General features: G+C 25.9%; 1 protein-coding gene across 1 annotated transcript; it reads right to left on the bottom strand.

Annotated features, from left to right (window-relative positions):
* Window positions 1-2,327: 2,327 nt before the first annotated feature.
* Window positions 2,328-12,649, bottom strand: LOC122269720 (leucine-rich repeat-containing protein 42). Its single transcript, XM_043044110.3, has 5 exons — window positions 12,151-12,649; window positions 10,453-10,571; window positions 9,383-9,468; window positions 6,394-6,571; window positions 2,328-2,607 (listed from the first exon to the last, which is right to left on the bottom strand). The coding sequence occupies exons 1-5, from the start codon at window positions 12,546-12,548 to the stop codon at window positions 2,543-2,545; spliced, it is 846 nt and encodes a 281-aa protein (XP_042900044.2). The 5' UTR covers window positions 12,549-12,649; the 3' UTR covers window positions 2,328-2,542.
* Window positions 12,650-12,717: the final 68 nt, after the last annotated feature.

The raw sequence follows: 12,717 nt of genomic DNA, 5'->3' as shown, positions 1-12,717 counted from the left end.
TTAATAAAATCCTTTTCTTTAAGTATTTATAAATTTATGAGTTTAAATTCACTTATTGGCGATCAAAATGGGCTGCAGGTGGCGTAGAGCAGAACTCTGTACCTATGGCAACACTTTGCATGCTTTCCCCATTAGCGTGTGGAGAGTCATAGAGGAAGGAAGTACTTTAGTTTCTCTCTTCATTTTCATACAGATTAAAATCTTTTAAGTTGGAAAACTATATGGAACTGAAAACTACATTAAACATAGTTCTGAAGAAAAGCATCACGGAAATTTTAAAAAATATTTTTATTAAATAAAAAAGAGAAATATTAAGAAAAGGGAAAATATCATAGTATATTCCTATACAACTGAAAAGAGGAGGAGAGGGAAAGAAGAAGGGTCAAAGGCATGAAACCAGTCTCTCTCCAGATGGCGTATTCAAGTGTTGCGATCACCAATTTATAATGGTATGTGTTTAAATTCACTTATTTCTGAAAATTGAGTAATTACAGTTATTTTGAAAATAAACAAATTGCCAGATCTTGTTTTAAATGTATTAAAAATATTGAAACTACAACTTTCATTGCTATCTGACTAATTATAAAACATTTTTTAAGGTTTTTCTTTCCTGTAAAGCCGATTCAACTACAATATGCTTACAGCAATTTTATTAATTTTAACTGCTTAGCTACAGAAACTATTTAACTTGAAAGACACGTCTCCTTGATCGGATTTGAAGCATAGAAATTTGAACACTGGAAAAGACCTCAACAAATTCTAATAAATTGGTTATTGATTTCTAGTGATTGAAAAAAGATGATGTAAATAAAATTGGAGAAATATTTTCAAAACTGTTTTATTTAAATATATTAATTTTAATAATTTCTGTTCAAAACCATTTTTTTTTGGGGGGAAGGGGTGGATTTGAAACCTTTGAACCTTTACTGATGAAAGACATTTTTTATCCAAGTATCCAAATTGAGTATAGGAAGAATCAATTTTAAGATTATTTTCATAATCAAATATTTATGAATTTAAAAAAGTATTTAAATTAACAAAGGCATGCAACTAGGAAAAGTATTCAATAAAATATTTCAAAATTTGCACTTAAATGTTTTTGCCCTAATATATTTTTTTAATTGTGTTCAATGTTAGTTTTCACAAAGAATATCAATTATTCATAATTATAAAATAAGTTTTTTGTTTATTGATCTAATTTCAATTTAATTTTGGAAAAATTTATTTTGGTCAAATTAAGTGTTGTGCAAAGGCAAAAAATATTTTATAAAGAAAACGTAATAATTGGAAACTTGTTTTTAAAACTTAATAATCATGAGGAGTTAACTTGAAAAATTTATAAGATAACATATATTAAATCTAATAAAATAATATTGATATAACATCATTACCAAAAAAATTTTTAGAGTGCTTAACGACAATATGACCAACTTTAGCTTACTACTGCTATAATTAGGTAAATAGTTTTAAAAGATAGTTTTTAAAAGCAGAACAAGTGTTTTGAGAGACTTTATAGCTATGACTCACAGGTGTGAATTTACCAAACATAATAGGAGAAATTGAATTTTTCAGAAAATAAAAAACTAATTTAAACTTAGTAGAAACAAAGAAAAAGAAACTTGATCTAAATTTAACTAGGTAATCATCTTTAATCAAACTGCACATAAGTATATCAAATAAATAATACTGCCAAGATGATTAAAAATATAATTAATTTAAATATACATGTTTGGAGCATTTCATATTGAAGTGATCATTCAGTTAATTAAATTATCAAACATATCAAAGAATGAATTTCTGTTTAAATTTATTCTGTATGCTTTATTAATTATTTATCATGTTTAATTTATTTTGTTAGACTTAATTTCCTTTCTCTTTATACAGTTGAATTTTGATTTAATAAACCTCTATTTATCAAATTTCATTATTTGAAAGACTTTTTTCTCTGTATTTGATTTTAAACAGGAGATCAAATAAAAACCCTATTTTAACAAATAATTTAAATAAAAAATAATAATAAAAACTGAGAAAACTAAAACATTTCTATGTATTTATTTCACATCTTTTTTTTTTAATTAAAAAAACATTGTTTTTTAAATTATTATTACAGATGTTGGTACATGTTCAGGAAGTAAAACAGCAAAAATAATCTCCATATTGACAGAAAATGTTGCAATTGCATCATCTATTGCATTGCTTTTCCTTTGATGCATTGCATCTTTTATTATTTTCAAATTTGAAATATTGCAAAATTAAAATTATTAAACAGTTAAGCAACTTTTCCCCATTAATGATTAAAAGACACTTTTTCAATAAAAAAGAAACAATTAGAACAATTAATTTATTTCATACAAAAAATTTAGTACATGCATTTATGCAGTATATAAGCATTTGATAGCAGTAAATATATTAATTCATTGTATAATTTATCAAATATTAAGTATTTTACATTTTAACAGTTTCATATTTAAATCAAAATGTATAGTTAATAATAACAATGTCTTCAATCAAAATACATTTTAAAATATCAGCAGTTTTACGATTAACTGCCTGAGTTCTTGGTTGAAAATAAAATCAGATGCCCACAATTACTGTATTTCTTTTCCTCTGAAAAATAAAACAAATACTTGATAAAATAATAAAAAAAAATAATGCATCAGATTCAAAATAAACAAATAAAAAGATACTTGGTATAAATTTATGCATAGAAATATTTCCAGTTTAAGCTTATAAAGTAAAATACTAAAGTAAACGTTGAAAATACTAAAACGTTAATTTAAAATATATTTTACGTTAAACACATTGTACCTTATGTCTTGAACGAAACATATGGTAACCAAAATAAAACTGGGTTTGAATAAATTTTAGAATTATTCTATGAATTAAATTTACATTGATATAGGAAAATAAACGTTTTATGATCACACTTAAAAAAGAAATACACTGGGAACAATTTTTTTTGTTCGTTGTTTTTTTGTTCTGTTGTATGAGATTTTTTAACAGATATCAGATACTTTCATCCCGCTGATTACAAATCTTCAAGCGGTTTCTCTCTCCAAACTACAGATTTTTTTAAAAATTAAATTTTTAAATCTTTTTTTGACAAAATGTACAAGTTTAAAAGCGTTATATATAACAGAAGGTCACGTTAATGTTCCGAGAAACTTTTAGATAAACTAGGGCACATCACCAGGATAAAATTTGCATGGGAACTCATGGCTGGATAAGTCATCATACACCGCTAGGGGCACTTCCCCTATTATGAACTGTTTCTTTGTGTTTTTCTGAACAGGTCGTAATAGAGAAGTACCCCAAGCTGTGTATGATGGCAATTATGGGGATGGATTCTTATGCAGATGCCTGATGATGAGCTCTAATTCCCTTAGAAGCTTGTCATAACATTTACGCAATACTCTATTATGTATAAAGTTTTTAAACTTGTGCGTTTCGACAAAAGCTAAACAAAATATGTCATTTTAAAAAAAATCTGTAGATTTAGAAGTAGAACTAATTTCAGATTTGAAATAAATACCCACATCTTAGACAGGCAAGTATTTTTATAAAAGCAACAAAAATGTTGTTGTTTTTCTCCAGTTTAATAAATCAGTATTTCTCTCAGTATAACTTTACCTATTTTAAGTAGGATGCAATTTATAACTATTATTTAAACTCCTAACTTCTTTCTATAAAAAGATTTACTTTTTCTTTCTCAAAATATTTAATTAATAAGGTATTTGTGAGTCAAATTCCATAATGAATTAGTTATTTTGGTACTAACAGAATTTAAATTTTAGTACTAACTTAGTTGTTCAGTCATTAATTCATTTTTCTAACATAACTCATTATTTACTGTATTTTTATCCACTTATTTAACCTATTTTGTATTATGGTTTAAAATATTATGCAGATAAATGTAAACTATGGTGGCACAGCTCAATAGTTTCCCCCCATATATTGAAATAAAAAGTTTATGTTTTAAATAAAAGCAATTGTCTAACAGATTAATCAAATGGTTTAAAGTAATTAAACTTAACAGAATTTAGATTTTATATTTTTTAAGTATACAAACTTAGAATTAATTATTGTTATGTTGAAAATTAGTACAAAACCCATCAGCACATGTCTACTGGTATCTACAAAAATTTATTATCTCAACTTTTCGGGATAATGTGCATGATAAAAAGTCAAATTTTTATACTTTTTTTCTTTGTTATCTAGTTACAATTATGGAAAAGACACATTCAGTTTTTAATATTTTTTTGAATTTCTCTAGAAATATAGAAATACTTAGAGGATCATTTAGTAGTTTTGAAAATGCTTAGTTCATGCAATTTTTCGTACTTTACAATAAAGGTAAAAACTTTCATGGGTTTAAGGGACCAACAATAAATAGTAAAAGAAAACCAGTATTGTTGGACACTCAAATCGAAAAATTTTTTGCAATAAACATATAACTTCTATCTATAACTTTGGTTGTTATTTGCAATAACTGCATAAAATTTCGTAAATCTAGTTTAAATATTTAGTAAAATATAAACATAAAACAAACAAAAAAAAACTTTTTTTTAAACTTAGGTATCGTTGCTATAGTTTTGAAAAGATTTAGTAAAATTAACTAAAATTTTAAGAGGATTTAAAACTAATTACAAAATTATTGTTTTAAAATTTGTTAAAAAAAATTCGCGAGATATTAGAATTAAAAGTAGCTTGTAGTAGCTTCTTGTACTGCACAAGTGCAGAAAAAATTTAAAGTTGCTTTTTTCATAATTTTATAGTGAATCATATTTGGCAACTAATGGAAAAAATTTGATTTATATATCGTTAAAAGTTTCAAATAATTTTCTAAGTAGTTTTTGTACTTTTTTTTAAAAAAATAAGGTTTGATAAGGGGTTTTTCACATATTTAATTTTGTTCCTGCTGTTCCTGATTTATATATCGTTAAAAGTTTCAAATAATTTTCTAAGTAGTTTTTGTACTTTTTTTAAAAAAAATAAGGTTTGATAAGGGGTTTTTCACATATTTAATTTTGTTCCTGCTGTCCAGTTATTCTAAGGTAGTGTAATTTGAAATACTTAATAATAACATTCGTGGAAAATATCTGTTTATTTTGAGCTTTCTTTTAAAAAGTTAAAAAACTACTTTGAAAATAGCTTAAAACTTTTTACGTTTTTTGTATATTTAAATCGGAATTTTTTCACTAGTTGCTAAATACGATGAATTACAAAATTACGAAAAAATTAATTTAAACTTTTTTTGCACATGCACATTACAAAAGAACTACAATATACTACATTACAAAAGAACTACAATATCTGGTGCATTTTTAATTTTAATATACTCCAAAAAATTTGTTTAATTTTACTGAATATTTTTACAGCTATAGCAATAAATCATAAAAGAAAAGAATCAAGAAAAGAAAAGAATCATAAAAGAAAAAAATTAGTTTTTTATAAAAATGTTCACATCGCCATAAATATTTAAGCTAGATTTACAGTTACAAGTAGATTTACAGTTACATTTATGCAGTTACTGCTTGATTTTCAGGCATAGTGTGTTAAAAAAATACTTGCTTTCTTTCAGAATTTATTGTCGGTCTTTCAAACCTGTGAATGCTAAAATCGTATTAACTAAACATTTCTTAAGTTATAAAATAGTGTGCTAAGTAATTTCATGAGAAATTCGAAAAAATATCAAAATCTGAAAGTCTCTCTTCCATTGTTGTAGGGTAGTGTATATCAAGTATTTTTTAATTTTAAAAATGTAAGCTTTATCCAAATTAGTTTTCTTTTTAGGATGCATTAAATATCCTTTCGTCTAATAGCTATGTTCTGTATATCTTATTAGGTTATGATCACTTTAAAAAAAATATTATATTTTAAACTTAATCTCTCATTTAATAAACATAATGGTTATCATTAAAGGAGTAGACATGGAAAAGTAGGTTTTTATCTATCAATAACGTTTTACGTCATAAATGCTTTATTAATAAAAAAAACTACAGTGAAAAAAAAGAGTAAAGTGTACACATTTTCTAATTTACAATAGCTAGAATGAGAATTTTACTGATTTGTTCTCTCATTTAAAGTAGCAACAACATTCAAAATTTTAAAATATAATTTCTTTAGACCTTCATAAAAGAATAAGAGAAGATTGCAATTTGGATTTAAATAAACATTTAGGAAATTAAACATTTAAAAATAATAACATGAGAACTAAACAAAATTTATTTCATTAAAAATTACTTGTCACATTTTTTAAAATTTTGTTGTTTCACAAAAAGAGGGGCTGTGCTCCTCAAGCCTTTTCCTTTACTAAGCCCATACTTAAAACACATTGCTGTTAGCCTGAAGTAATGTGGACTTAATCAAATTTATGTAATTAAATACTTTTACCTAGTAATGACCGAGAACCTCTAATTGTTTTGCGAGACTTTAACCTTAGGCCATGGGCATTTTTCCAATTTTCAATAATCACAGTAGCCCATCCTTCTGTAACAATGGGGTGTGTAATTTCCTTCAATTTGGAATATTGAGAAAATCCATTTTTGATAAGCACTTTAATACCTTTATCCTAAAAGAAAAGAGAAAAAATATTATTGACAAAGAGAATCAGCTGTATAAAAATGCTAATTATTTTTTTCATAAATTTATTGATGACTTTAAATGAGCTTTAAATAATACATTTGAAACAAAATTCTAATCTGCTTTAGAATTGTTTAGAAAAAATGGTTTAAATATTAAACAGGGTGATATTTAGTATTTTAAAAACTTCTGTCCCAAAAAAATTAGATTAAGTGTATATATATATATATATATAAGAGATAAGTATAAAACATTTTAAAATATGAAGCATCATCATCTGTAAAAAAGCAATCTCTAAGAATATATTTCAAATCTGTAATCATTTAAAAGCTTTTACAAATTGTAAATTAAACATAATTATTTCATTAATGTATCAAGAAATTAAATGGTATTAATTTTATTATTCCCTTTTAAGTATTCCCTTGCTTGTAAGATATATTGAAGAGATCTATATAATTGTTGTCAAGGTTAAATTTTTCTCTTATAATCATTGGACATCCTAGATAATGTAACTTTAAATTGGGTTTCCCTACTGAAATAAAACTGCATTTAAAAATTCTTTGTTTTCATTGATTCTGAACAGTTTATACACAGTTTTTTTAACAACAGTTCTATAATATTGAAAAAAAAAGATAAATAACTAGGTATCAAAATTATAAAATATTAAACATCATTATCTGAAAGTAAACGACCTCTAAAAATACATTTAATTCTAATATGTAGTCATTTAAAAAAATTTCTGAAAATAGTATACCTTAAAATCTAATAGTATATCTTAAATAGTATATCTTTTTAATTTTAAACCAAATATTTTAACTTATGTTTTAAAAAGGTTATCAGTAAGGCCCGGATTTTAATGACATTTGCATTTTTGGACATTTTTTGTTTTTAGATTTATAGGGCATTTTTTTTAAATTTTGGGGCGTATTTTGCATTTTAAAGCATTTAAGTTTTTTGTTAATTTTTTCTGAGTTTTTATTATTTTTGGGGCATTTTTATTACATGAAATGCAAGATTTGTCTTATAATTTTACATTTCATATTCCCTCAATACCACCTGCATGCCATTATGTTTTTCTACTCTTGACTATAGTTGACTATCAAAACTAGTTCATGTTACTTGTTTTGCACATGCACTTCATCGTGTTCCGAAGAGATCCGTGAAAAATACTCTGATGTAGACAATCTGGTGTCAAATGTGAAAAAGATTTTTCTGAAACCCCGATATCGTCAAGAATGTTTCAAAACATTTGCTCCTAGTCTGGCTTTGTCCCCTAAACAAGTAATCACACGATGGGGTACCTGATTTGATGCATGCTTAATTTTAAGATAGTGAAGTCCATCGTCTGTAGTTTTTTGATTCAGAAAATGCTGCATCAATTAAGATAGCTCAAAACGTGCTGGCCTCTGATAAAATCGAAGGAAACTTAACATTTATCAAGTCTAACTTTGCTACCATATCCTCGACAATTACAAGCTTGGAGAAACAAGAATTAGAACTTTGCGTTGCAATAAATTATATTGACATAGTGAGTCAAGTGTTGCAAAAAGCAAGGGGAAAGATAGGACAAAGTGAAGCAGCTAAATTGAACAAAGTTTTGGAGAAGAACACTGGCTTCCAAACAATGAAGAAAATCTCTAGGATATTAACAGGTGAAGCAACATCTTTTCAAATTGATGAAGAATTGTCAGTAAGTGAGACCGTCTTTTTCAAGTACACACCAATAACATCAGTAGACGTTGAAAGAAGCTTCTCCAAGTATAAAAATTAACTTTTAGACAAGAAGCGCTCGTTTACATTTCAAAATATGAAAAAACATTTAATAATTCAATGTAATTCTGATATTTAATAATATTATGAGATGGAAGTTGTTATATTCATTAAAGGTTTTATACAGAATAAAAATGTTTTGGAGTTAATATATTTTCCTTTTTTTTTGTTATTTTAGAATATAAAACATATTTTGCAAACTTTAATGAACGTAGAACAAGTATTGCATTGCTTTATATTTTTTGAAATGACTCATAATAAACATTAAAGAGTAAAACATTGTTTTAGTTCAATATTTTTACTTTATTTAAGTTCTTAGCACAATTTTCGCATTTTCAGAGCATTTTTTGCACTTTTTAAGGGCATTTTTTGCATTTATTAAGAGCATTAGTTGAGATTTTTTAGGCCATCAAAATCCGGGCTCTGGTTATCAGTATTTAAATGGTTGCTTTAAGGAAATTTGAGATTTATTGATTAATTGAAATTAAATGAAATATTATAATGAAAAAGCTAATTAATAAAATTAATTTGTAAATAGTGCTTAAAAAATAATATTTGTAAATTATTTATGACATGATATATGAATAGACTTCATTTATTTATTCAAGGTTTATGTAGATAACCTTTATAAAATTGAAATAACACAAATATTACTGTCCTGTAATAAATAATTTAAAATCCATTATTACTTACAATATATATTTTTATACTTTACATTTTGTTTCTTTTGAAAAGGAATTAGAAGTCAATAAAAATTTTAGGGCCCATCAACCAGTACTTTCATGAGCGTCACAGGGGTCCAATCTTTGAGGGGGTGGTTTTAAAATACACAGTCAGAATAGTTCTCTAACATAAAAAAATATATAAATAAATCTTTATTATCTTTATTATTAAATCTTTATGACTGAGTTTTTTATTTTTAATATTTATTTTTAATTTAATAGTGAGATCAGTTCTTCAAAATACATTTTTTCATAACTCATAATGAATTCAAAACAAACATAATAGCAAGTATAAAATTAAAAAGTACCGTAATACAAGTGTTGCTTAGATTTATCCATCTTAATTTCTTGAAAACTATTAACCATGGAATAATTTCATCTGTTAAAGGATTATCTGCAAATATATTATAAAATTTTATCAAAACTATTATGAGAGCTGTAAAAAAAAAACTTATTAGAAATATTAAATATCTTAATCTGTTTTTAATGATAACAGTATAATTCTATCACATATTTGCCAATGAAATAAGATAACTGAGATTTTACTAGCAAAATTTTTTAGGGTATCAGTAAACTTTTGATAGATCATGCATAAACATGTAAGTTAAAAAGAGAAATACAAAATTGGAAATAATATAAGCACTAACATTTAGTGAAGTAGAAAATATGTATATAAATCTTAATCTAAAGAACATTTTTTTTAAACCATTATTTATAATTACTTAAACATTAACACTCAATACACTGCAGTACTGGCAATAGCACTACCTGTTGAGGACTAAGAGAAGTATTTTTTGCCATCAGCAGATATTTTATCGCATTTTTTTTTTTTTTTAATTTCTTCAACGAATATGGAAAAATTTAAGAATATACGGATAAACAGGAGATATTAGTAAAATAGAGGAGTCTTCGTTAAAAAACAGGACACTTTGCAGGTATGCTATCATGGAAAATCTATACAATCATGGTGTGTAGCCAATAGTGAATCTAAATCAATAATCAGAAGGCAAAGAAATACTTAGTGGAGGGGTTTTTAAATTGTAAACAGACGAGCTGAACATTATAGTTGGCTAGAACTTTTATAAGAAGTTATTATAAATCCTGTCATTTTAATGATATAAATATGACAAAGTAAATATAAACTTAAGGCCGCGGTTGAGATGGGCTGATTCGGTGGAGTCTGATTTCCTTGCAAGCAATGAAAAGAATTTGAGATCAAAGATAAATTTGAAGTTTTAATGGAAAAATCTTCAGACGAAGGCATTGGCCCACATTAGGCTGTCTGACCAACTATGATGATGATGAAATAAAAACATAAGTATTGAAAATATTTCAATTCTTTTTTATAACTTTTGATGGTAAATAGTAATTAACTAACCTGACAAATCTATACATTCCAAGTGTTTAGGACCTTTACCAAACATTCTAAATGGAATTGATATCTTTCGAATAACTGTATTTTTTAAACCATTTTGTTTCAGACAAAGTTTTCTTAAGCTATAAGAAATAAAAACAATTTTAAAAATGAGGTACAAAAATTTATATTAAAATACAAGTATTCAAAATTCGCATCACAGAAATATAAGGTTATTAAGCTAAAACCAAGTTCCACCTTTACAACCAGGAAATTTACAAAAAATATGACAAATTCGGTGGGACCGACATTGTGAGAACTTTTAAAGCATCACGCATTAGGGGGCTGGGCCACCTCTTCAGAAATTCTGATGCCGTCCCTGCCAAAAAAGTGACTTTTTCCACAATTGAAGGGACGAGACGTAGGGGACGACCACCTACAAGATGGATAGACGACGTTGAAAGGGACCTCAAGCTATTGGGAGTCAACCGATGGCGGGCCGTCGCACCGGACAGGGCCAGATGGAGGAAAATATGCGAGTCAGCCTTGGCCTGTGAAAGGCAGTTGCGCTTATGAAGAAGAAGAAGCTAAAAAATATAATTCTTAAAAATAAATTAACAAACTTTCATTACATAACCCTAAATAATTTTAAAAAAATGTAGGATTTAAACATAATTTTTTTCGTAAATTAAATATATTGTTTTTAATTACATATATTGAAATACATCAAAATTAATCAATGACATATTATCAGAAACATTTATGATTAAAATAAAGCAGAGTTGCTACAGTTTTAGGAACTCTGAGCAAAACATATTAATCATATTTTCAAATTTTATAATAGTAAAATGTGACTGATAAAATTTTTAAGTTTCTTGTTCCAGTGAAAAACTTTTAATTGCAACTAATATCAGCCCAAAAATTTTAATATACAGTTATATTTCTATAATTCAAAAACTGTATTCTTGTAATGTAACATTCTTCAGTTTTGAAAAGTAAAACATGAATACAATTATCACTGAACAGTAAGAATTACACACTGAATAGTAATTTTGTTGGATTCAATACTAATGATGAATATGTAGCGAACTAATAATATACTTCAAACTGAATAACACATTAATTAGAATTTGCCTCCAAATATTCTTTTTTTTTTCACAATCAGATCTTCATGCTAAAAATTTTGTTACATTTAAGGAAAATAAAATTAAAAAAAATATTAAAATATATCATCAAAAATATTAAAATATAATCGACTGAAAAGAGTAAATCTGGTAGAGCATAGATTTTCTTATCGTTACCTAGCCTAAAATAATTGCCAAGCGTTGACGACTTCTAGGCGAAATTAAACATCACAGGAAGGGACCAACTCAAAGAGTATAACTCACAGTCAACCCTCTTTATATTTTAATTAAAATTTTTGTAAATTTTAAATTTCTTTTTAATAGATTTGCGATTGTAATTAGCGTAAACAGGTACCAAGACGGATCTATCCCCTTTTTTTCATAACACTTTATTTTATTGAAATTACTTTCATATATATAAGAACTCATTCATTAGAATCGAAACAATTACCACATAACAAAATGAAGTTTTATATTTAATATTTTCACGCTGTTTATTGACCAGATTATGATGGAAATGACGTTAATTATTAGTATGGTAATTGGAGAAATTTATAAATCAAACTGTGATTTATAGATTAAAAAATTATTCATTCACCATATCATGTCAGAAATACACTCAGTTATCTCATGATTATTTCCCAAAGAGCAATGACAAAGACATAATTCTACGAGAGGAGGTAGAAGTTTTATAATGGAGCTAAAATATTCATTTATTACAATTAAACTGTAAGATAAATTGAGAGTTCTTAAGACACTATAACCGTAAGCTGTCACAAAAATGTGTAATATTTTGGACAAAGTAAGTTCTGAAACATTTTTGAACAGAACACCATCTTCAGCCAACTGTTTTTCACGGAAAATAAATTCATCAAAAATTTTCTTTCCAACTATTTCAGGAAATCCTATTAAAGTCTCGATATCTTCAGCATTTGAGGAAATGAATTTTAGAGTAATATTAAATAAACTGAGGGGTTTACTACTATGATAAGTCATTTAAAAAAATAGTTAACGAATAATGCTCATAATTTTAAAACGCCAGTTGAATGAAAAGTTTTGTTTTGTTTCTTTCGTATTTTGTGGTACAGCAATTATTTTCTGAGGTTCGTACATATAAGAAGTTTGCTTTTAGCTTACATAGACTTTTTATTTTTCATAAAGTTTG

Source organism: Parasteatoda tepidariorum, chromosome 5 (genome assembly GCF_982258835.1).
Source record: "Parasteatoda tepidariorum strain Cologne lab strain chromosome 5, Ptep-v5.0, whole genome shotgun sequence".
NCBI classification, from domain to species: domain Eukaryota; kingdom Metazoa; phylum Arthropoda; class Arachnida; order Araneae; family Theridiidae; genus Parasteatoda; species Parasteatoda tepidariorum.
This window is presented reverse-complemented; position numbering and strand designations above follow the sequence as displayed.

Excerpts from the sequence above, each read along its gene's own strand:
- LOC122269720 (XM_043044110.3), bottom strand. The coding sequence starts at position 12,548 with ATGACTTATCATAGTAGTAAACCCCTCAGTTTATTTAATATTACTCTA. Across the intron at positions 10,572-12,150 it reads TGTATTTCTGACATGATATG|CTTAAGAAAACTTTGTCTGA; the intron begins GTGAATGAATAA and ends TATTTCTTATAG. Across the intron at positions 9,469-10,452 it reads GGAATGTATAGATTTGTCAG|ATAATCCTTTAACAGATGAA; the intron begins GTTAGTTAATTA and ends ATATATTTGCAG.